At 39.1% G+C, this 26,638-nt stretch overlaps 1 protein-coding gene across 3 annotated transcripts in view; it reads right to left on the bottom strand.

Moving 5' to 3' along the window:
- The window catches only part of PIP5K1B (phosphatidylinositol-4-phosphate 5-kinase type 1 beta), a 327,449-nt gene that overhangs the window by 95,186 nt on the left and 205,625 nt on the right, over positions 1 to 26,638 (bottom strand). For 2 of the 3 annotated variants that reach the window (XM_022573556.3, XM_022573557.3), the window contains exons 8-11: positions 9,836 to 10,047; positions 8,475 to 8,558; positions 8,303 to 8,351; positions 5,187 to 5,271 (exon numbers count right to left, since the gene is read on the bottom strand). In XM_022573556.3, the coding sequence (XP_022429264.1) occupies positions 5,187 to 5,271; positions 8,303 to 8,351; positions 8,475 to 8,558; positions 9,836 to 10,047 (430 nt within the window). Of the gene's footprint in view, positions 1 to 5,186; positions 5,272 to 5,300; positions 6,759 to 8,302; positions 8,352 to 8,474; positions 8,559 to 9,835; positions 10,048 to 26,638 lie in introns of those variants that run through there. The other variant, XM_089913283.1, reaches the window with a different exon arrangement.

The following is a 26,638-nucleotide window of genomic DNA, read 5'->3' as shown; positions in this document are numbered from 1 at the left end:
GAGGCAGAAAATAAATGAGTAGTTGCCAAGGGTTGGGAAGAGGAAGGAATGAAGAGTAACTGCTAATGGATATGGGGTTTCTTTTCAGGGTAATAAATATGTTCTAAAATTAGATAGTGGTAATGTTTGTACAACTTTGTGAATATACTAAGAATCACCAAATTGCACATTTTAGAAGGGTGAATTTCCTGGTATGTGAATTATACCTGAATAAAGATGCTATAAAAAGTAGACTAAGAAATCAAAATAGGAAAAAAATAGATTTGGCTACTTGAGAAGTAAAAGACCTGTTACATTAAAAACATGATAAACTATACAAACTGGAAAGGTTCACAACTCACACCATATTTCATGGAATTGAGGATGCCACTGACTGCACCATTAATTTATACACTACTAAGAAAGCAAAAACTCCCAACATGGGGAATCTCATGGAGGAGCCTCACTAAACCCGGGATCCCATGGGTTACATCCTCCATAAACCTACCAGGGGCCACAAGGAAACTCATGATTTTCAACCACGGCAAAGGGTAAAGAGAGGCAGAAAATCTTCCTTCAAAATTTGAACCAAGTTGGTATTCACACAGGATTGCAGGCTGAATAAATACTATGTTATGGTCCATCTTAGGCAGAAAAGACCTTAAACAGAAAATTTAATTGGTAGCGGTCTCAATTTGAGACCAATTTCAAGATACCACTGAGATAGTCAAATGTGAAACAAAAGTTTTTCTTAGAATGAAATAAGGTTAAAAAAAGAGATTGATATCTTTGACGTGTAGAGTTCATATAAATCATTTGGAAAAATAATAAACACTAATGTAAACGAGCAAATATTACAAAGCTCAATTCTCAAAGGAACTACAAATGGGTAATAAACATGAATAATGGTTGAACTTCACCAGTACTTAAGAAATACAAAATAAAACAACCAGATAACATCTTTTACTTATCCAAGTAGCACAATTTAAAAAGAATAATTCTGGCTAAAGGCTAGAAGAATACAGACTCTTGTGGAAGTCTAGAGCGGCATAATAATTCTGTGCAGTTATCTGCATTTTAAACCCTTAGTACTTCTTCTTGGAATCTATCCTAAAGAAATAGTCATAAGCTTGGACACCATATTTATCTAAAATCATGTTCGCAAAAATACTCGTTAGAAAAAGGAGAAATAATGTAAATGTCCAAATGATAGAATCTTAAATAGATTATGGCATACCCATATAATTTTAATGTTGTAGTGTAATTTTAAATGGTTTCTTTGTACCATATACAGTGATATGGGAAACTATTCATATTATAATATGTGAAAAATAGAGGACATATACATAAAATTGTACACCACTATGCTACCAGTTTTATATAAATATACAAAGGACAGAAATAAAGATGGTAGGAAGTATGTGAAAATATTAGTAGTGGAGGATCTGAATAGACATTTTTCCAGTGATGACACAGAGGTGCCAACAGAAATGGCTGTTATCAGAAAGATGACAAATAATAACTGTTGGTGAAGATGTTGAGAAAAGGGAACGCTTAGGCACTGTTGGTGGGAAGGTAAATTGACCAGCCACTATGGAAAACGGTATGGAGATTCCTCAAAAAGCTAAAAATAGAACTACCATATGATCCAGCAATTCCATTGCTGGATACTTATCCAAAGGAAACAAAACATTAAATAGAAAAGATACACGCATGCCTATGTTCACTGTAGCATTATTTACAACAGCCAAGATATGTGAGCAACCTATGTGCTCACCCATCAATAGATGAATAGATAAAGAAGATCACACACTGGAATATTACTCAGCCATAAAGAAGAATGAAATCTTGCTATTTATGACCTCATGGATGGACCTACAGGGTATTATGCTAAATGAAATAAGTCAGACAAAGAAAGATAAATACTGTATGATTTCACTTATATGTGAAATCTAAAAAACAAAACAAACGAACAAACGTAAGAAAATAGAAACAGAATTATAGATACAGAGAACAAATAGGTAGCTGCTGGGCAGATGGTGGTGGGAGAAATAGGTGAGGGAGATTAAGAGGTACAAACTTCTAGTTGCAAAATAAATGAGTCATGAGTATGAAATGTACAGTGTAGGGAGTAGCCAATAATTATGTGATATCTTTGTATGGTGACGCATCACAAGTAGACTTATCGTGGTGATCAGTTTGAAATGTATAAAAATATCAAAACACTCTGTTGCATAACAGGAACTAACACAGTGTTGTAGATCGATTATACTTCAAAACTAAACAGACTCATAGAAAAAGAGATCAGACTTGTGGCTACCAGAGGCTGGGGGTGGGCGGTGGAGGGGGAATTGGACGAAGGTGGTCAAAGGGTACAAACTTCCAGTTATAAGATAAATAAGCACTAGGGATGTGATGTACAACATGGTGAATATAACGAACACTTCTGCATGTTATAAAGGAAAGTTGTTGGGAGAGTAAATCCTAAGAGTTCTCATCACAAGGAAAAACTTTTCTATTTCTTTAATTTTGTATCTATGTGAGATGATGGCTGTCATTAAACTTATTGTGCTCATCATTTCATGATGTATGTAAGTCAAACCATTAGGCTGCACACCTTAAACTTATACAGTGCTGTATGGCAATTATATCTCAATAAAACTGGAAGAAAAAATATTTATAGTGGATATTTCTGGGTTGTGAGATATCAAATAATCTTTATGGTTTTCTTTGTATTTTCCAATATTTTTACATCGAAATGGTTTTACTCTCACAAAAATTAACTCAACATGGATTAAAGACTTAAGCATAAGACCTGAAACTGTAAAACTCCTGAAAGAAAACATAGGGAAAAGTTCCTCAACAATGATCTTAGCAATGACTTTTTGCATATTACACCAAAAGCACAAGCAACAAAAGCAAAATAAACAAGTGGGACTACATCAAACTAAAAAACATCTGCATAGCAAAAGAAACAATCAATAAAATAAAGAGGCAGCCTACAGAATGTGAGAAAATATTTGCAAACCATATATCAGATAAGGGGTTAATATTCACAATATATAAAGAACTCATAAAACTCAATAGTAACAAAAGCAAATAATCTGATTAAAAATTGGGCAAAGGACCTGAATAGACATTTTTCAAAGAAGACATACAGATGGCCAACAGATACATGAAAAGATGCTTAACATAACTAATCATTAGGGAAATGCAAATCAAAACCACAATGAGATATCACCTCATACCTGTCAGAATGGCTATTATCAAAAAGACAAAAAATAACAAATGTTGGTGAGGATGTGAAGAAAAGGTAGTCCTAGTACACTCTTGGTGGAAATGTAAATTAGTGCAGCCACTATGGAAAACAGTACGGAGTTTCCTCAAAAAATTAAAAAGAGAACGACCATATGACTAGCAATCCCACTTCTGGGTATGTATCTGAAGGAAATGAAGTCACTATCTTGAAGAGATATCTGCATTTCCGTGTTCACTGAGGCATTATTCACAACAGCCAACACATGGAAACAACCTAAGTATCCACTGACAGATGAATGGATAGAAAAAAATAAGGAAATCCCACCACTTGTGACAATACAGATGGACCGTGACAACATTATGCTAAGTGAAATAAACCAGAAAGAGAAAGACAAATACTATATGATCTCACTTACATGTGCTAAAAAATTGAACTCATAGACATAGAGAGTAGAAGAATTGTTACTTGAGGCTGACGGGTGGGTGAAATGGGGCGACATTGGTCGAAGGGTACCGACTTCCAGTTATAAGATGAATAAGTTCTTGAAATCTAATATACAGCATGGAGACTATAGTTAATAATTCTGTCTTACACACTGGAAAGTTGCTAAGAGGGTAGATCTTAAATGTTCTCACCACACAAACACATACACACACACACAATTTGTAATTATGTGAGACGATGAAAGTCTTAAGTAACCTAATTGTGATAATCATTTTGCAATATATATGTGCATCAAATCATCACATTGTACACCTTAAACTTACATAATGTTATATGCCAATTATATCTCAATAAAGCTGGGAAAAAAAGCCTTAAAAAAGAAATTGTTTTACTTTCATTAACAAAAAACTCCAATAAATATTATAAGAAAAAAATCTGTCTTATATAAATACAAAATATGAACATTCTACTCTTTCAGTTTTTTTGTGTGGCTAAATTGTTATCAAATTGGACCACAAAATACCTAAATGATAAAATAACATAAGTAACAACAGGGTTACTTTTTCCTTTTCACATAGTTAAAAAATTTTCTACATAAATAACACACATCCATTATGGAAAAATTGATAAATATTGATGTAAAGAAAAAGAAAATGCCACACAATCTCATGGTTCGGAATAACCATTGTTAACTTTGGGTTTAGTTTGCTCTTCTTTTTTTATGTCCTTATGGTTTAAAGTTAGGGTATTGATTTGAGATCTTTCTTCTTTTTTAATGTAGGCATTTATAGCTATAAATTTCCCTCTGAGCACTGACTCTGCAGCATCCTCTAAGTTTTAGGAATGTGTATTTTCATTTCCATTCATCTCTAAGTTTTTCCTAATTTCACTGTGTTTTCTTCTTTTACCCATTGGTAGTTTGAGAGTGTGTTGTTTAATTTTCACATATTTGTGAGTTTTCCAGTTTTCACTCAATTGATTCATTCCATTGTGATCGGAAAAGACGCTTTGCGTGATTTCAATCTTTTAAAATCTATTGAAATGTGTTTTGAGGACTAACATATGGTCTATTCTGGAGAACACTCCATGAGAATAACTACTGTTAACATTTTTATATATCCCATAAGAATTTTGTTGTGCATTTAGCTATGCAGACCAATAACTATATATATGTGAATGAAGCTAGCTATAAGGACTAAATGTACCTTTAATACATCATTTTTTATTTGTTGCATATTATTCCATTATTTAACTGTATCATAACATATTTAACCAATATATTATAGGGTTGGATTTTAGGCAGTTTATAATTTTTTCCAGCACAAAATTAGACTTTAATGATTACAGCATCAATAAATACCTGGCTAGGATACTTAACCATAATTACTAAGTGATTACCACTTTTGGGAGATAAATAGTCCCAACTCTTCCAATAAAAATCTTACAAAGTGAAGTCAGCCAGTAAGTGCTAAAGGTAAAAAAAAGAAATTCATAAAAATCTTACCTTGAATTTTCTTGAAAACTCTGGAATTCATAAACTTTAGAAATCTGTCTGCATAAAAGCTTGGTCTATGAACCGAAACAGTGTCCTGAAAAGACAAATCAGGTACCAGAGGTTTACCTCTCAGTTTGTTTCAAGCTAGAGGAAAGCTCTATGCAGTTGGCTCTCTGTTAGCCAATGTCCTTAACCAGAAGGTGTGGATGTTGGGAGCCACAAAAGAGTGATGCCCAGGTGCTGTGTGCCCAGGAGCTGGGGTGGGGCAGGAAGCACAAGGCTCAATCTGAGCAGAGGTTCCAGATACTCATGGTGAAACAGAGCATTAAGAGGGGCAGGGGTGAGATAGCAAAGACTCTGCTTCATAAACCCAAACAGCTGATCCTTGTTCCACTGTGTGCCATGAGGGGCTTTTAAATTCCATTTTTTAACATGGAAGCCAGTGTCTCAAGTGTCATCTGGAATAAAGACATATCACTTTCAGTCAGGAACAAAAACTGGGGACATAAAGGAGCAAAACAGCCCTAAAGTAAGAGTGAGATAGAGGGCAAAAAAAAAAGTTTGCTGGTTTCACCTCCCAATAATAAGGTATGTAGACACCGGGAAGACTCCTAGGAGACAGGGCTGACTGATGACCCCTGTTATGTTCAATTTATCTACTAATTAGATAGAGTTGAATTGAATTAAATTGTTAATTCTCTCATGCTTGGTAAGAGTCTTAAGGACTGAGGGGGCATTTTATTACAAGTCCAGGAAAGAAGATGGATGAAGGAGCTAATTCTATATGTTTATTCAGTAGTCATTTATTAACTATCCAAGATACACATTCCTAAAAATAGTAAATTTGCTTATTTAGTGCTCCATTTTGATTTCAGGTTCATGGTGTCCAACAGGGAAACTTCTAAAAATTTACGTTTAGATACTATAAAGTGTCTGTGATGGGTTTAGAAAAAAAAACACACACTGGACCAGAATCCAGAGACCCGGTTCTGGTGTTAGCTCTAATTTTAAAAAGCTGTTATCTATCTCAGTGCCTCAGTCTTTTCATCTGTGAAACTGGGTGTTACATGAGGCATAAGGTAATTCTGTAATGATTGAGTTACGAAGGACACAGTATGGAGAAACCCTCTTTGCCAAGTTAAAATGGTCCCCTAGACTACCAGTGATGCTGCAGATGTGGTGGAAAATTTCCCACTGGTTTGACATGCACTCTCCCCAGTATTCAGTCAGCTCCTGTTGGAAGTGGACACAAATTCACAAGTACCATCATTTAAAAATATGTAGGATGCAAGATGATTAAGATTCTTGCTTTCCAAGAGAAGTTAGATTGTGATTCTCCTTGGTATGAAGAAGCAGTGTTTAAAGAACAGGCACTTTTGTAAAAAGACAAAAATAGTCTTGGGCTTCCCTGGTGGCGCAGTGGTTGAGAGTCCGCCTGCCAATGCAGGGGACACGAGTTCGTGCCCCGGTCTGGGAAGATCCCACATGCCGCGGAGCGGCTGGGCCCGTGAGCCATGGCCACTGAGCCTGCGCGTCCGGTACCTGTGCTCCACGACGGGAGAGGCCACAACAGTGAGGGGCCTGCGTACCGCAAGAAAAAGAAAAAAAAAAGTCTTAATTATTGCTTATAATTACACAAATATATAATCAGCGCAGAGATGCTGATTATATATTTGTGTAATTAAAAAGACACCACAAAACAGAAGATATATCTTATTTAGACAAAAGTAGGGGCTCCTTAGAAGCATCTGACCAATAGAGGACTAGGCCATTCAGGGCACAAATCTCATTTGGTAACAGGGAATTGAAATTGTGGCAATAAACAGAAGGAGAATGAAACAGAGGGTGTTTACTCTCTTTCCCTCCCATGTTCGAGGCATTAATGTAGTTGCTACTTTTCTCAGCTAGAAGGAAAAAAAAATTAACCTACCATCTTGGCCTTTTCATAAAAAGAATCTTTGATTTGAATAATAAGCCTAAGTTCGATTCTCAGAAACAAACTTGTGAACCTGTTGTTTAAAAGTGCATTCTGTCGAAGGTCATTCCTTAGCCTGTGGACAAAATGCAGATCTTTCATGCTGAAAGGTTATTCCCAGTCTTCCACAGAACTGAGGAAGTGGACGTTCTTTTCCAAAAAAGGAGAAGAATAGCATCTATAATTTATCTTTGCTTCAAAGGAAAGCGTCTGCTAATGTCTTAAAAAAATGTGTGAGCAAATCTTTGACCAATATATTCTCTGGAAGTGTCACTTTGAGTTATTAACTGAGGGAGGCTGAGGCCATAAATGTTCTGTCAACAGCAGGAAGTTCAAATTTAACATCTAGATAGGAAGCCTCGTCTGTTTGTGTGTGTGCGTGCACGTGCATGTGTGTGTACAGAGAGAGAGAGAGAGACAGAGGCTGCTCTTTGATAACCGATGGTTTTCTTCAGTCATGCCACTTCTGGGTCCAAAAGACATTCTCATGTCAGTCAGCCTTTGTCATGTATCAATCCAACACAACCGAAAAAGTTTTCCCTTCCTATGTCCTTATTATGTTAGGCATCATGTTGAACACTAAGGGGCATTATTTAATTTAACCCTCACATCAGCCTACGAGGCAGGTGCGAGGTACTATTACTAGGCTTCTGCTACCTGGGAAACCAGGCTAAGAGATGACAAGCAAGCAATGTGTCTGGGACACACGGCTAGTAAAGTGGTTTGAACGCAGAGTTCAAGCCCAGGGCTGTTTACCATCAAAGTAGGGTTCAAATCCCTCTGAAGCTTGGTCTTGGGACAACTTGAGTTCAAGCGCCCTACTGGTCTTCCCAGTGTCTATGAAAAGTCTCCTCCTTTTTCTCACCATCTCATAATTGGGCCCTGCAGATTGCACATAAAAACGAGATCTCATTTTGTTTTCCTGGCCTCTACCTAGTCACAGGCTGGATGGCCTCTATTTGAAGAGCTATTCACATTTATGTTGTCTTTGTTCTTAGATTTGAACCAATCTGCTAGCCTGAGACTCTGAGTTTACAAAGATCTTTGTTTCCTTTCCTCTTCAAGTGACACGGCTTCCTAGACATACTTTGAAGTCTCTGAGAAATCAGAAAAATATACAGTTTAACAAGGAGCATGATAAATCACTTACCCCATCATAAACAAGAGCTTTCCAGGAATGTTCCAACTTTTTCATTAACCTAAACATAAACAGACAGAAAAATAAAAATAAGAATGTAAAATCACTCCCATTTGGTGAATTTTCAGAACCTTTCGTTGATTTATTTTGAAATAATAAAAGACTACTTCCCCAAATTTCTTACCTATATGATTGCAGAATATCAATAATGCCCATAAATAAAAGTAGCTTTTCTCCCTTATGGCTTTTAGCTGGAATGCCTCCCATTCTGTGAATAGAGCAAAAGAGAAAAAATTTATATAAATAGGAAGTTAAAAATCATTTCTAATAAATAGACTGTAAATGAAAATGGGTAGTCTCTAAGAATCCTGGACTCTCTCTCCCTTCATCTTTTTTTTTTTTTTCTTTTTTTGCTTCAGCTAAAGTCTTCCTGGGAATCCAGAATGATGTACCTCCCCTGAAGGAGAATAACACCATAGCTGTCAATTCTGAAGAGCTGGATGGGAAGAATTCACTTAAAAAATCATTCCTACTTTAAAACCAAGAGCAAGAATTTTAAAGTATTTCAAAATGCTGCTCATCAAAAATGCAACACTTTTATATACTTACCGTGAGATTTTTAAATAAAATATAGAACAGCACAAAGAAAAAATACATAAAGAATCCATTCCTAGGATGCAAAGATAAACACTATCAACATTTGGTACAGCTTTCCTGTGTGTGTGTATATTTATTAATACACAAAAGCTATTATTTAATTTATCATGTTTTATAACCTGAATTTTTCACTTGCTAAATGATGAACATTTCTTCATATTCAGTGCTAATGTGCTTTTAATGGCTGTATAGTACTTCACTATACTGATACAGAATAATTTGTTTAATCAGGTATTGGACATTTAGATGGATTTATAGGAAGGATTAAAAAAATCTTTAATATGTATGAATTTCCTTCATAAAAGTGAAGTGTGCCTGTGATTTAGTCATTGTTGGAGAAATGATTTCTTTCTTTCAGTCTCCTTGCTCAGCTAAGTACACACACGTGACACAACCAAAGAAAATTACTGAAATGGTTGACTGTAATTGTTTGTTAGTCAATGTGCACTTTTTATACGTGCAAACGGGTATAGGACGAGGACAACAGAATCCTCTAACGCACATAAAAAGCTCTGAATTGCGGACATAAGTTCTAGCATGTATTTGCTTAAATACATGTTTATTCAAATTCAAAGAATATTCACCCTGTTTGTGGTGGATGTTTTGAATATGTAGTAAATAGGGATAAAAACATTTTTAGCCATTGTTAAAAAATGGAGCCATTTGAAAAAAGAAACCATGTGGGTGAAAGAATGGTAATAACTCGAAAAACTGCCACTCATCTAGTTATCCGTGGATGAAAGGAAATAAGGCTGGCTTAATCCACTTTAGCACCAGGTAGGAACCTATTCCTAAAGAGCCACCATGAAGGGAACATGCTTGCATTTAATTACCCAATGACGTTGGCTGCCACAATCAAGGAAATGTGTGGGCAGGCGCTGCACTTACGTGTCCGGGTTCTCTGTGACGATCCCGTCTCCTGATTTCCCTGGACCCTGGATGGATTCCATTGCTGTTGAGTAGAGGACCTTTTGCATCCCAGACCGCTTAGCATCAGGCACATTTTGTGAAATTTCCTCTTCTTTCTCTTTGAGGGAATGGTCCAAGATGTGGATTCCCAGTAAAAGGCTATAGTCCATGATCTTGAAGCTTTCCAGCACCTGAGTAAGGAAAAGAACAAGGAGGCCCGTCACGCAAATGGCTTGTAAATCTCATCTGCGCAGAATCAGAGAGATATGCAGACACGCGGCTCTTGCTTGCCTCCCAGCGGGTGGCTGAGAGAGGAAAAATCAAAATAAAAATATTTGAGGTTATGATTAGTTCATGTGCAGTAAGGATTATCACCATGGCTCCTAGATGATATTTTTATGTAAATATAGAATAAGCACATCTTTCCTCAGCACTCCATGAATGTTTCACCAACAGCATTTATTGAACACTTCCCATGTGCCAGGTGCTAAGTGGTTCATTGGGGTTCAATCCTCACAACTCTTTGAGCTAGGTGCTATTATTATCTCTGTATTACAGATGAAAAAAATGAGACACAGAGACAGATATAATTTTCTCAATATCACACAGCTCATAACTCACACTGCCGGGATTTGAACCCAGGCAGTCAACTCCAGCATCTTAGGTACTAGAGGAGAGACACCAACAACCAATGGTCTCTACAAGCCTGTATACCCTCCTCAGCACGAAGACTCAGCTGGAATGGGCTTTTGTCTGAAATCTGTTCTCATAAACTTTCATCTTCCTAGAGTTTAGTGGTCTCCTTTTCAAAGCTTGACTTTCAAAGTTATCATTCGGTTCCCCGCAGCGAGTCTTTTCTAAATGTATGGTCTCAACAAAGAACAGGACTCACTGTTTAATTATCCACTCAGCAAAGAGTGGGAAAGAGAAGGAATTGAAAGTAGCTGGATGCAGCCAGACAAAGGAGATAGCAATGCTCTGACAGGAAAACGACGGAGACACAGTCGAGATGCGAGACAGGCCATCAACATGGCTTCCGAGTGTGGGTAAGTCTTTGACACTCAGGACCCTTCAAGTGAGGAAGAGTGTTCAGGAGGGGTTCAGGAAAATGTGGTGTGTTCTTCTATGATAAAGTTCTTTTCCTAATAGTTTGTCTATGATTCTCTTCCTACAACAGGTTTTTTTTTTTCTTCTTTTCTTTTTTTTTTTTTAACACCTTGGCATTTTTCACACAAAGTTGCTCAGGAAATCAAAACAGCCCAGAAAGACCAGTTTGCACAGCAGAATAGCTATCTCTGAACCAAGGAGATAATCTATCACTGTACCCTAGCTAGGAAATGCCTTTGAAGATCAGAGTCTATAGATAATTGTTTAACCAGGGATTGAATACGTACCCAGAATATCTTACACTTCTCATTCTCCCTCAGCCCAAGTGCTTTTGATCGGGTTATACTTCTAAAAACGGAAATCATAAAAAGCCAACAAGGGCTTCCCTGGTGGTGCAGTGATTGAGAGTCCGCCTGCCGATGCAGGGGACACGGGTTCGTGCCCCAGTCCGGGAAGATCCCACATGCTGCAGAGCGGCTGGGCCCGTGAGTCATGGCCGCTGAGCCTGCGCGTCCGGAGTCCGTGCTCCGCAACGGGAGAGGCCACAAGTGAGAGGCCCGCGTACCGCAAAAAAGAAAGAAAGAAAAAAAAAAGCCAACAAAAATATCACTGTACTTCTAGCCTGCTTACTAGTGCTCTTTTGGTGTGTCCTGATTCCTTTAAAGGTTCTGGGCTTGTGGTACCCAGGAGCACAGCTTGGATGTTCAGCAGGAAAAGGTTGGCTGACACAGAAATTCTGGTCAATGGGCTATAAAATAATGGCTTCACGATCTGCCGGAGGGAACAGCCCTGTGCTCAATGAGTGAAAGTCACAGCCTTGTGCCCTGCACAGCCCAAAGTGCCCATTGGTAAATGTTCCCCCCCCCAAAGCAGTGAACTGGTTTCAAAAGCAAATTCTAATCAGTCCCTGTGACAATATTGTAAATGTTCCTAACAGGCATCTAGAGTGGTGAAAACTGAAAGGCACTCGTGGACTCCATATTTGTTTCATTTTTCTCTGCAAAGCATCCATATAATAGTCCTGCTTGTTAATAAGCTTTGTTTATACAATACTTTTTCTTATAATTTCTTATAATACTTTTTTAATGCATGATTCAACGTGAACTATTTCATTTGTACTTAGAGTCTCCTTTCTTGCCCAAGGACAATCCAAAGAGAGCATGTGCATTTTATAAGAAATATGAAGTCAGGCTGTGGTCCAACTTCAACTAGTAGACAAGGCAAGAAATGATTTCATTGCTTTAAGTGGTCAAATATTAGTCTGGGTTTATTTAAAAAACATACAAACCAAAACTTAGAGAACTAAGAAAAAGTTACAAATAAATTTTAAACAGAGATTAGTTTCCTCTATACTCTTTATGTTTTTTGGGTTTTTTTTGCGGTACGCGGGCCTCTCACTGTTGTGGCCTCTCCCGTTGCGGAGCACAGGCTCTGGACGCGCAGGCTCAGTGGCCATGGCTCACGGGCCCAGCCGCTCTGTGGCATGTGGGATCCTCCCGGACCGGGGCACGAACCCGCGTCCCCTAGCATCGGCAGGCGGACTCTCAACCACTGCGCCACCAGGGAAGACCCTTTCCTCTGTACTTTTAAACTGGATTGCCAGCAACCCTGAAGGGGCTTCACTGTCCTCAGGGGGCCAGGCTTCTACTTTCTGAGTGAAAGCCTTAAAAAAAAAAAAAAAAAAAAGGATAAATTTTATTCCTGTTGTGTGGAAAGTTGACCATGATATTTGGATTTGGGGTTAGGGAAAGTCACCATCCATAAAAAACGTTAAGGAAGAAAATGATAAATATATAGACATATATATATATATATATATATTTTTTTTTTTTTTTGTGGTACGCAGGCCTCTCACTGCTGTGGCCTCTCCCATTGCGGAGCACAGGCTCCGGACGCGCAGGCTCAGCGGCCATGGCTCACGGGCCTACCCGCTCCGCGGCATGTGGGATCTCCCCGGACCGGGGTACGAACCCGTGTCCCCTGCATCGGCAGGCAGAGTCTCAACCACTGCGCCACCAGGGAAGCCCTAGACATATATTTTAAATCAAATTCCCAAACTTGTGTAATGAAAAATTCCGGGAACAGATTTTAGTCACGTGCACTGCAGATTTGCATCAATTACGAACAAAATAGTTCTGTTATTCATATCCTCTCAGATCTTTAATGAAAGGAATCGATACATCTGCCAAATCTTAACATGCGAGCTTTGAGAGGGTGCAACATCCTGCAACATAACAGACACCAGTCTAATCAGTCACTCAGGCGCACATTTCCTCCCAGAATGTCGGCCTGACCTCACTGTTGCTGGTGGATCCTGTACCTATGCATTTGCTATGCAAAACACAGTTGCAAGTCAAATACAGGTGCTTTCCCATCTAGCTTGGGCAAGACCTTACTCCAGGAAAGATTCACAGATGTATGTAAAACTGAAAGCAAGCTGAAATACCACAATGCTTTTTATCGTCAGAGCCAGATTATTTTTTCTCTTATTTCTCAAGGACTATTTTTAAGTCAGTAATAATATCGGAATGTGGTATAAAAGTCAATGTTAAAGCAGCTGCTATAAAGTCCTGACGATGTGATCAAAACTATCTTTTTCTGACAGAAACAGACTCACAGTCTTAGAGAACAAGCTTAAGGTTACCAGGGCGGAAGGGTAGCGGGGAGGGATAGTTAGGGAGTTTGGGATTGACATGTACACACTGCTATATTTAAAAAGGATAACCAACACGGACCTACCGTGTAGCAGAGGGAACTCTGCTCAATATTATGTAACAACCTAAATAGGAAAAGAATTTGAAAAAGAATAGATACATGTATATGTATAACTGAATCACTTTGCTGTATACCTGAAACTAACACAACATTGTTAATCAACTATACTCCAATACAAAATAAAAAGTTTAAAAAAAACCTATCTTTTTCTGAAATAAAGCATATCCTCTAGGCCTCTCATGGCTGGCAATGCATCAGGTATGCTCTCATTCACATATGATTTCTGTAGACTTGGTCTACACCTAACGTGGGAGATGTCCTAACTTAGAATGACAGGCACTGCTATCCTCTTTTCACAGCCAAAGGTCATAAAGAGTGGCCAGTTTTTTCCTTTTCCATCTCTGGGCCATAGCCCTTAGCCCTCTGCTAGAAGGACCCAGAATGGCTGCATGGTAGTAAAGACTCTGTGCTCTGGGGCCAGGTGGCCTCGTTGGACTCGTGGCTCCCCCATTGGTTTGTCCTTGAGCAGAGCATGTAACCTTTCTGGGCCTGGCACCCTCATCTGTAAAACAGAAATAACAGGGACACCTGCCTCACAGAGTTAGTATGAAGATCAGTTCATCCACATCAGGTCTTAGGACAGTCACGGCATACAGAAAGCACCCAATAAATACTACTTTTTCTTGTCATCCTTGCTCTCTTCCACCTGTAGAATCCATCACTGCTGACCACCCCCCACTGGAACCTCCACTCACCCTCAGCTACTGGGGCCCAGCTTCTCTTGGTTCTTTGCCTTCCTATTTGTTTTTCCCACTTTTTTCTTCTAGGCCCTAAAAATAGTCACCAGAGTTCTCTCTTCAACTCTTCTCTTTTTCTTCTCTTTGGTAGTGATGTTCGTTTACTCTTTTTGCTTGGAAAAAACAAGTTGAGTGTCTAGTCTGTGCCAGGCACCCTGGAAGCTGCCAGATCTTCAGGAGTAAGTAAAACAGACAATGACACCATCCTCAAAATTACACAAGCATGAACCACAGATTGGAATAAGGCCTGGAAGGAAAAATCAGGGTGCTGTGGAGATACCCCACAAAAGGGGGACCTACTTTTGACTGAAGGGTATCAATAGTATAGGTGAGGGTTGATGGTACTTGAATGAGGTGGCAGCAGGGGAGCTCAAGGGAGACGTGGATAGATTTAAGAATCTTTTAGGGGTAGATTCCAACTATTATTGCTCTACGGACAATTCCTAAAATGTTACCTTTAGTCCAAACTCACTCCTAACCTCCAGTCCTGTACATTTCCCATAGCCTTCTGGACGTTTCTAAACTTCTGTACACTTTCCCCCCAAGGCAGTTCTTTCTCACTTTTTCTCTCTTACCTGAAATCATTCTAATGTGGATTTCAGACTCCATGACTCCTTTTCCTTTCATGAAGTTGCCCAATCCAGCAGCTTCTATAATCAAAATGATCCTCCTTGCTAAAGCTTTGATTTCAACTTCCCTTTTTTCCCTTTCTGATTCATTCCTGACACCTTTACTTGACCAGGTGACATCACACCTCTCCTCAAAGCCTGTAGTCTCTCACCATTGTTCAAGTGACACTGAAGGTCCTTGCTACCGTGGCCCCAGCCAACATCTCTCTGTTATTTCATACCCTGTCTAGAGATACCTCCCAGGCTAGTCAAACGGAAATCCCTTAATTACCCCAAAATGTGCCCTGAAGAGGTAAGATGAACAGCTCATGCTGTTCATGTTTCTTCTAGAAGGTCCTTATTCAAATCACATTGGTTTTTCAAAGTCTATCTCAATTCTTAGCTCCATGAAAACTATACTCATGATCTGCACAAAATATTAGGAAAACACCTCCTCTCTGAAAACCCAAGCACATTATCAGTGCCCCTCTACGGAATAAAATTTGACCCTCGGTTTATCTATACTTTTCCTATGATGCACATAAGGCTGCTCTGCTCACCAAAGACTTGCTTTACTTTGTGCTCCCTGCCGTACACTCTGATCACAGCACAAATGTGCATGTGTTATACTGTTTTCCCTGTGAGCAAGCAAGTGAAAAAATATTCAGCAGCAAAAAATGTATAGCAATACATCCTATATCTCAAATATAAGAACTTAGATTCTCCGCTTCACAATTACAATGCTTGTGCAAAATCTTCAGCACTGAAAGCATTTACTGTGATTCTGTGGTCTATTGTCAGAAAAAAAGAGAGCTAATAGCCTACAGTATTTTCAAACGTTCCCACACCAGAGGTATTTATACGCACTGTGTCAGGGACAAAAATCAAGCTGTTATTTAGAGACTCTGAATTCACTGTTCAGTAGGCACACAACTAAATGGCAGATAAAAGGCACGCTTGTTGGTTATAAACTAGTCTGAGCTTGGAAGCTGGTAAGATCATCACATTTCTTTTTAGGAAGGCTTTGCAAAAAGAGCATGTCACAGGCTGGGTCAACTTCAAAGACACTTTAACTATCCAAGAGTGCTCGGTGCTGAGTTTAAGATGGAGGCTCTGTTCTGAAACACATCTTAGGGTTTCCTTAGCATTCCTGTCCTCCGTTTCTCTGCTTTTCCAATCTGTAAGGAATGTGAAGTTAAGTTGGCATAAGACTGAGAAAGGAAAATCATCAGATAAGTCCAAAAGACTGTTGAAGAACAGCACCAGAAGATATTAAGAGTGGCAAAAATAATTCAAGTCATCTGTAAGCGATGCTTTATGCAAAGCGGAGAAAGAAGGATGGTGATTTTAGGAGGAAAAAGATGCTCTTTAATCAGATCTTAGGCAAGGTTTCTAATGACTTCCCACGTCACGGGGGCTCTTATGAAAATTAATCCATTCATTAAATATTTTACTGAGCACCTGTTATGTGCTCAGCATTCTTTTGTTTAGAATCCTTTGAGCATTCTAGCTAATGTGTGATAAAACAAGAACATTGCCATTTTACAACCCCTAATGAATTAATGGATCTAGTCAGTGGTCAGCAATGCCGCTAACATCACAGAAAGAAAGGCATTCTGACACTATGTGCCTCCAGATGCAAGGAGAGAGCCCTAAAAATAAAGTCAAACCTAAATCTGACTAAACCTTTAGATCCAACAACCAATCTACAGGAGAAAAAAAGGGGGAGAGACGCACATATTAAAAGAAATTATAGGGATGTAATCAACAAAATCTGGACAATGGAATAAACAAACCGATTTCTTCAACAAATATCCACAATGAAAAAATAAGTGACCAGGGTGAGGGGTGGGGGGTGGATCCTATTTAAATCCTGATCTAAACTATAAAACAAGGTTTTATTTCTGACACAACTAGAAATTTGGACACTGACGAGTAAGAATTGTTAATTTTGTAAAGGTATGATAAAGAGGTTCTAGTTACTTTTACAAAAAGGGGTCCTTAGTTTTTAGGGACTCTTACTAAAATATATTTGAGCAAAATGATGAGATGTATGGAATGTGCTTCAAATTCTATGGGGGGGTTGGAAGTGGGCTGAAACAAGATCGGCTACAAGTTGAAAACTTTTGAAGCTGGGTACAGAGTACATGGGTGTTCATTATAATATTCTGTCCACTTTTGCATAGGTTTGAATTTTTCAAAACGTAAAGTTTAATATACTGCTTTGAAGAAATGCATTCATATGGCTGTTTAGAGTTAACTTACCTCTACCTCTGCTAATGACAGGCAAGAGATGGCACAGATAAAAATAAAAAATTATTTGGGATCTTAACTAAAGTAATTAAAGCAGAAAAGTTGCTATGTTCTACACTCATCTCACCTGATCATTCTTTGATGAAAGATCTAAAGACCAACCAAATTAACAAGATGTGGAGCTGACAGGAAGATGTATCAAGGGCCCTGAGTAATTTTCCAACTGGCCTTGTCTAGTCCTTGAATGAAGAGTAAATGACTGGGCTTCCCTGGTGGCACAGTGGATAAGAATCTGCCTGCCAATGCAGGGGACACAGGTTCGATCTCTGGTCCAGGAAGATCCCACATGCCGCAGAGCAACTAAGCCCATGCGTCACAACTACTGAGCCTGAATTCTAGAGCCCACGAGCCACAACTACTGAAGCCCACGCGCCTAGAGCCCGTGCTCCGCAACAAGAGAAGCCACCGCAATGAGAAGCCCACGCACCACAACGAAGACCCAGTGCAGCCAAAAATTAAAAAATTTAAAAAAAAAAGAGTAAATGACTGGCAAAAACATTTGTGTTAATTCGATGATACAACACAATTCAAAACAGTATCCTGAAGATTTTATGCAAATAGACATTCCTGGACCCATTGGTTTACGGTAAAATGAATCCAAGGGTCTGCCATTTACCCGCAAAGTAGGCTCCTTGGAGTACAGCTCCAGAGTTACTCGCATGTGCAAGCCCAGTTAAAGCTAAATGTTGTTTTATAATTTAACTTAATTTCCTCAACACAGCTCAGAGTGTTCTTTGCTAATATAATAAAGAGAAAAAACAGGCTGTGACGAGCCATACAATTTTGACTGGTAAAGCAGACTGAAATAAATATTCAATCCTTAGCCTAGTGATGGCAATAGTGTGTTTTTCACTGTGTCTAATGTGGTGATTTAGAATTCTGAGCTGTGCTTGATTACCTTGTACAGAGGCTTTTTTTGCTCACTTAAAAAGCTTAAAGTAATAGAAGTATACCTTAGAGGCACTAGAAATAGTCATTTATTATTTTAAAACCTCTATCTATCTATCTATCTATGAAAAGATATATGAACGAATAATATATATATTCATCATCTATATTAGATGGGTTATGGATCTTTTTCTTTATAGACACTTTGTTTCTACACATAAATATGTCTTAATAAATTATTTGTAAACAGATTTAAAAGTAATACATTAAAATTGTCAAGGACTTCCCATTTTATCTTTTGGTTTGCTTTGCCATGAGTAATTTGCTTCACTGTGGCTTAACTGGTGGGACAGTTGAGAGTCTGGGGCTGTCCAGCTGTCCAGTGAGACTCAGAGGCCACACGTGGCACAAGTTTCCACATCCACTTCAATGTATGAGGTGCAATTCCTGAATCTTCCTCACTGTCTACTACAGTCCACCTGCTGTGGTGAACTGCCTCTCTGGGTAAAGAGGAAAAAAGTCTTCTTCCCTCCCCTCTGCACTTTAATAAACAAAGAGAGCAAAGAAGAATGGGGTAATCTGTCCACAATAAATAAGACCTCAGTGGTCTGGCCTTATGGTTTAAACACTAGGCTTCTTTGAGGCGAGGGCCATATCCTATTCATTTTTATCCCTCCCACAGACCTAGCACAGAGCCTTTGGCAGAGCAAGAATTTAAACTATTTGTTGAATGACATGTAATTAATTTGGTAGGAAGGGAAGGTACAATTTGTCAACCAAGATTCCTGTGGTGGTTTGAAGCCAGAAAAATCAAGCCAAACCATGCTCTGAGATCATAAAAGGTTCCACAGGGCAAGAACAATCTTAAGTCTGGGAAAGTCATCATTTGTACGGAAAAACTTACGATTTACGAAGAACAAGTACCTACCCGTGGGGTAAGTTTTAAGAAGTGACAGAAAACCCAGGTTGTGGGAGCCGTCACTAGAAATGAATTCTTTGGGGTCTTGAGGTATTTTGATTTATTTAAGAAACAATTATATATGTACACGGTCAAAATTAAAGAAAGCATAGGACAGTAGCTCAGTGCCACATCCCACACAGCATGAGGGTGATGGTTTGAGGTGGAAATAGAATATAGTAAGTGGAGGGCCCTGTAGCAATGTTCTAGTCTCTGTATGTCAAGATGTTATCAATACCCTACATTTTCAATGGTGTGTATCTAAAAAGAGGGAGTGATAAAAGAGGGTCAATCTACACCAGTCCTCAGAGGGAGTTCAACTTTGAATAAGAAGACTATTAAAATTGAGACATGACTATTTAAACCCGAAAAGACTGAAATATTATTAATTGGTAAGTTCAAGACTGTGGATTTTAGTGAGCAAAAGAGTAGTCATGGAAAATTAAGAGACTCAATTTTCCCTACACCTCTGAGTGGAGAGAATAAATTTGCAACCCGGAATCACTGCTTTCTCTGTTCCTTGAGAATACAGTTGTCGACATATTTTCTGAAATTGCTAATAATCTAGAAAAAGTTGTACAGCTCTTTCATAAAGAGGAATATCAGAGTCTGGCAGATCTCTATCTCCACAGAATGTCCATTATCATCCGAAGCCAGATTACCAGGTTCTTGTGAAAACACAGTAAACAATGAGTTGGCATCGAGAATGGTTTGTTTTTGGAACAGCTGAGGTTGACTGAACACGGGCAAAGTTTACAAATGAGGTCTTCCTGTGGAGGAATGAAGAGAGGAAGTCAACAATATCGGACTCTAGCCAGGCTCACTCTCAGGCTGCATGAGGATATTTTAAATAAACATTAGGTTTTAACTTCCCTGCCTCCCTAATAGCTACGGACAACTAATATATCCAGTGGACTATGTATCCCTTTTAAAATAGTTTTTTCAAGTATACATGTAGAGAAGTGCACAGATATATCCTTTTGTTTATAAAACGTTGAAATTTAGGGCTTCCCTGGTGGCGCAGTGGTTAAGAATCTGCCTGCCAACGCAGGGGACGCGGGCTCAAGCCCTGGTCCGGGAAGATCCCACATGCTGTGGAGCAAATAAACCCGTGCGCCACAACTACTGAGCCCGCGCTCTAGAGCCCGCAAGCCACAACTACTGAAGCCCGTGAGCCACAACTACTGAAGCCCACACACCTAGAGCCTGTGCTCCATAACAAGAGAAGCCACCGCGGTGAGAAGCCCACGCACCACAACGAAGAGAAGCCTCAGCTCGCTGCAACTAGAGAAAGCCCGCACACAGCAACGAAGACCCAACGCAGCCAAAAATAAAAATAAATTTTAAAAAGTTGAAATTTAATATATAAATTCACTAATAACAGATTGTCCTTGGCCATTTCACTCCTTTGAGGGAAGGTAGAAAGTCTCCTGTGGAGATTCTCTACCTCACAGTATAGAAGTGCAGAATTTCGAGGAACAGAAGTGAGGAGAGAGTAGTTATCCTTGCTGGATTGAAATAACTCAATTAAGGTATGTCTTTGAAGGAAGAACAATGGTGACATCAAAGGGACAGTCACTTGCAGAAGAGAGGACGCATATAAAAGTGCTGATAGGGCCACGGATGAAGAGCTGTGTACGTGAGCCAAAGTCTCTCAGAAGCCAGATGTGCTGAGCTTTTTGGAAAGAACTAGAACCAGTGCGTGGCCCAAGAAGTACCTTGCCTTTCACAAGGCAGTCATGTAGGCCCTATTCCTCCATAACGTGGGTACTCAGTAAATGGGCACTGTTGAATGAATAAAATAAAACCCTATAAAAATCAAACAGATTTTCCCCCTTTAAAAGTGTTTCCACGGGGCATATTTCTGATCCATTTCCTAAACTTTGTAACATTTTCCCAGACCCTGGAAACTCTCAAATACTTCTTAAGTCTCTGGAACTCAGTCTCTTACTAGATTCCAGAAGTTTCTCCTAAGCTATGGAGGTTCAACTCCGTTTTGTAAGTTGCTGTGGTCCGCCACCCCTCTGTCTCCCATGGGCTTGGGTATTTACAACCCTGCTCTAATACACATGGTCATCCGTGTGACAGACTTACACTGGCACCCACAACCAGATCCACCCCGGCCAACCTCACAGCCTTTCCAGACACATCTTCAAAGCCAGGGTTCCTACTGTCATGTCCCCCGCGGCCACTTCCCCTTCCTGCTCTACCTCTTTGCTCTGGTTTCCCAGGATTCCCGCAGGGGAGGAGGATATGGCCATGGGGACATTTCCTTCCCTTTGCTCCCTGCCCTCAGATACTCTGTGAGTTCTCCTATTTGGGGCCTACAGTGACCTAACCTCTAGACCCAGGGTCATCTACAAAATCAAAGACAGGTAGGTTCTATTCACACAAAAGCAGGAAACCCTCACATACTATTTTTATTTCATAAAGCCCAAAGACTTTAGCTTCCTTTGACTGGAATTATTGTATATTTATATGTGACAAATTACTTAAAATGAAAGTTAGCTAGACACATCACCACCTCCACACCTTAGGACATATGTGAGTTCTCTAATCTTTAGGTATTATTTCTTATGAGAAGAAAAGATAAAGGAGTTTTAAAGGAGTCGAGGAAGATATTTCCAGTCTCCCATTTCCATTCTTTTCGGTAGAAATTTTTATATTGTTCCATTTGGCTTGAAGTGAGCGTTAAAAAAACAACTACTGGCTCGATAATCCTTCAATTTCTGGAGTTAATGAGAATTCTCAAAAGCTGCTCACACAGGATTCAACAGCCCACATTGCGTCCCCAGTCTCCCTCTCCACCGGATTGGAAAAACAATCGACTCCACTGTAACCATCACATTTCTCAGAAAGAAGTTTTGCTTTTAAGTTAATAGGATTTCATGTGCACACATGTTGGTAACAGTTGGCAAGTGTCAATGGGCTTGATTATGCTTTTCATTAAACTTTCAAAACTAAATGTTTGGATTACTAATTTTACTTTGTGTTCCCTCAGTCACTTGGCACGATTTTCCTCTCTCCCTCCTTCCTTGAAGTAGGTTGTGAGACTTCATTAACTCTTTGCCTTGTCCAAACCAAGTTCTCTACTTTGATGGAGCCCTTTCTTAACCCCTATAGCACCTTCTCACCAGCTCTGTGTCAGAGCTAGAAAACCAGTGATCGGGCACTTCCAGCCCACCCTGTCGGCGTCCATCCAAATTATTACTTAACACTTTCATTTCCGCAGACTTTCCTCCATTACACCTACAAGCCCCTTAAGGAGAGTGCACAGATGAAAGAACCTGGGTTTTGCAACCAAAGAGACCTGGGTGGAAATCCTGGCTCCAGCACTATAAGCTCTGCAGACCTGGGGAAGCTGAACCTCTCCTGGGTCCCCACTTCATCCGTCAAAATGGAATCATGGCACTCACTCTGCAGGGCTGTTGTGAGGATTAGTGAGACAATCTATCTGAAATGTCAAGCACTGCCTGGCTCAGAGCAAATGTTAATGGAAACAACCTATGGATGAACTGAGCCTTGGAAATGAGTCCTTACGGTCCACAAAATCATGTATTGGGTACTATATTGTGCCTACGTATTTCATGACTATATGCCATGTATGATGTGTTTTAAATGCTAAGTTACTTTGGTAACTACAGGTTATATCTAAGATAGAATGCTCCCTCTACCCAAAACTGGAATAGCTGTTTTGAAATATTGAGAATTACTTGTCTGGCTCAAATTGAGGTATCTCTTGCTGAGTAGAAAGTCAGGCGTGAACAACAACATAGAAGAGTCCTGTACCTCAGGTGTCTCTCTCAGGAATCCCTACCAATTGCATTAAGACCCACAGACATATGATCAGCCATTAGAGTTAATTGTAAGCTCTTTTGTTTCATTTTCACCACTCTTTATCCCCAAACTGCTTCTTTTTTGGATTTATCTCTTACTTTGGTGAAGTATATACTTAAGCAATTTTTTTTTTAACAGACTTAAATATACACCTATCAGAATGGCTAACGTAAAAAGTATAGTGATGACATGGGACTGCCCTGGTGGTGCAGTGGTTAAGAACCTGCCTGCCAATGCAGGGGACGCGGGTTCGATCCCTGGTCTGGGAAGATCCCACATGCCACAGAGCAACTAAGCCCGTGTGCCACAACTGTGAAGCCTGCACTCTTGAGCCCGCAAGCCACAACTACTGAGCCCGCGCACCACAACGAAGAGTAGCCCCGGCTCGCCACAACTAGAGAAAGCCTGCATGCAGCAACAAAGACCCGATGCAGCCCCCTCCCCAAAAATATATATGTGTGTGTGTGTGTGTGTGTGTGTGTGTGTGTCTATATAGATATATAGTGATGACAGCAAATACTGGTGGGGATGAAAAGCAACTAGGTCACTCATACATTGCTGATGGGAATGCAAAATGGTACAGCCACTCTGGAAAAGAGCTTAGCAGTTTCTTCCAAAACTAAACATGTGCTTACCATACAACACAGAAGCTGCACTTGGGCATTTATACCAGAGCAATGAAAACTTGTGCTTATGCAGAAACCCTTATGAAAATATTCATAGCAACTTCATGTATAACAGTCAAAAACTACAGAAAACCCACGCTATTCAGTGAGTGAATGCTTAAACTGCGGTATATCCATACCATGAAACATAACTCAGCAATAAAAAGGGTAAACTACCAATACACAAAATAACTTGGATGGATCACAAGCATATTATGCTGAGTGAAAAAAGCCAATCTCAGAGGTTACACACCATATGATTCCTAAAACGACAAAGTTATAGAGACGGAAAACAGATTGGTGGTTGCAAGGGACTGGGGAGGGGTGGGATGGGAGGGAGGTGTCTGTGGCCACATATAAAAGGGGAGCAGGAGGGATCTTTGTGGAAGAACTGTTCTATATTTGACTGTGGTGGTTACATAAATACACATGTGCATAAACGATATATATACATACCCACGCACACATACAAATGAGTGCATGTAAAACTGATGAAATCTGAAAAAGATCCCTGCATTGTACCCATGTCAATTTCCTAGTTGTAATATTGTACTAAGGTCCTACAAGATATTACTGCTGGGAAAACTAGGTGAAGAGTATATGAGAGCTCTATTTTTTTTTCTTCCAACTGCATGTGAATCTCCAATTATTTCAAAATAAATTTTTTTTTTATAAAAGAAGATTTAGAGGTAGGAAGTTTTTTAAAGTCCTTGCATATGTGACGCCTTCATTTCCAGTCTCACAGGGAAATCTGGCTTGGCTAGACACAGACATCTATGTCCAAGATCATTTCCTCTCAGGCCAGAGCACAGAAGGCATTGTTCCACTGTTTCTCAGAAACTTCATGATTTTCTTTTCTTTTTTTAAACTCATTGCCCTTTAAAAATTCTCTTTTAATTAATTAATTAATTTATATTTTATTTTTGGCTGCGTTGTGTCTTCGTTGCTGCGCGTGGGCTTTCTCTAGTTGAGGCGAGCAGGGGCTTCTCTTCGTTGTGGTGCGCAGGCTTCTCATGTGGTTTATGTATTTATTTTTGGCTGCATTTGGTCTTCATTGCTGCGCGCAGGCTTTCTCTAGTTGTGGCGAGCGGGGGCTACTCTTCGTTGCGGTGCACAGGCTTCTCATCACGGTGGCTTCCCTTGTTGCAAAGCACGGGCTCTAGGCGTGCGGGCTTCAGTAGTTGTGGCATGCGGGCTCAGTAGCTGTGGTTCACGGGCTCTAGAGCACAGGCTCAGTAGTTGTGGTGCACGGGCTTAGTTGCTCCGCAGCATGTGGGATCTTCCCCGACCAGGGCTCGAACCTGTGTCCCCTGCATTGGCAGGCAGATTCTTAACAACTGCGCTACCAGGGAAGTCCTATGATTCTTCCCAGCTCAAACAACCTTGGACTCCGTAAGTTGGTTTTATTTACTTACTTTTTTTCACCAACTTTATCTTTGCTTTATGTTGGTATTACAATGTTATCAAAATAACTAATAAGAGATAGCAAAACTCATAACTTAAAACAATGGAGCAAAAAAATATATCATGGGATTATAGTGTTTTAAAGATATAATTTGCAAAACAGTGCATTTATCTGTATCTTTTTTCGAAAGTAATCTTTCAATGTCTGGAACAGAGATGTGGAGTCAATGATATCCTTGTCCCCTTCCCATATTTTAGCTGAAGTCTAAAAACAAACTCCAATTCCTTACTGATAAAGGAAATAGCTTAAATGTAAGTGCTGTCATCAGTAAGAGATGTACATCTTTTTTCTATTAGGTCTGAAACATTTTTTTCCTCCTTAAAGATAACTGGAAGGCAACCAATACAAATGAAAAAAGAAAAGAACCTGTCTAAACTAAATGCAAAAAAATTAATGCTAAAGAAATTTATAGCTATGGGGTAAGCACTAACATTATGCTAAATTAAGTATTACAGAAAATAACCTACATTGTAACCCATACAAACATGCCTATAGCTGAGAAGAATCTGATCTACAAATTTAGAGCTTGCCATACATAGTTAGGATGAAATCCCAGTTTGCACATCAAAAAGTCTCAGTATTCTTAAGACCAGTTTCATTAATATTTCATTAATATTAATATTTATGATGACAGACATTTGTGTGAAAAAGGAAAATTGGTTCCACACCACATAAAAATTAATAAATTTGCTGCTCAACAAAAAAAATAATAAATGTAAAATAAGTCATTTAGGTCCTTAATTATCAAGACCGTCTGATATGACTCCCACATAAGAACTATTTGAATTGCAAACACAAGTTCTTACTAATATACTTTATCAATGTCATGTCCCCAGAATTATCAATAAATATTGTAGGATGTAATAATTTATCAAATTAATTAAATGATATAAGACATTTTAGGTTTTTCATAAATAAGTTATGTCAGAGAAGAAATAATTATAGTAAATTTAAAATGCACACAAAATAGTTCCCAATTGTTCTTCCAAAATTAATACATAAATTTCAAGTCAACTTTAATTTCATAATCTTGTAATATGTACTGAGTGTACACAATAAGCCAGGTACACAGCTGCAGAGAGGTATAAGGAATGAGCTTTGGCCTTTGAGACATTTACAGTCTAGCTAGGGAGACTGGATATACACCTAAAGGAGACAAGGATCAGTATTAAATAAAATAAAGTCTAATGACTATTTACAATACTGATTCTATGGGAAAATAATTGAAAGATAAAAATACTTCTGTTACACAAATGACTTTTAACATGGGGACAATCAGTACAGTTTTTAAAAAAAATCCCAAGTGATTCAAAAGGGATATCATCTGTTTTATTAAATTCTCAATGCTATATGTGGCAGGCATTGCAGGGAAACTGGATACTTCTTCCAAAATACGCAGAACTTAAAAGACAGCTAGATGTACAAAAGT

Source organism: Delphinapterus leucas, chromosome 6 (assembly GCF_059928025.1).
Source record: "Delphinapterus leucas isolate spDelLeu-1000000601 "Yukka" chromosome 6, BTC_Dleu_Yukka2, whole genome shotgun sequence".
NCBI classification, from domain to species: domain Eukaryota; kingdom Metazoa; phylum Chordata; class Mammalia; order Artiodactyla; family Monodontidae; genus Delphinapterus; species Delphinapterus leucas.
The sequence above is the reverse complement of the archived record's forward strand: the minus strand, read 5'-3'. Positions and strand labels throughout refer to the sequence as shown.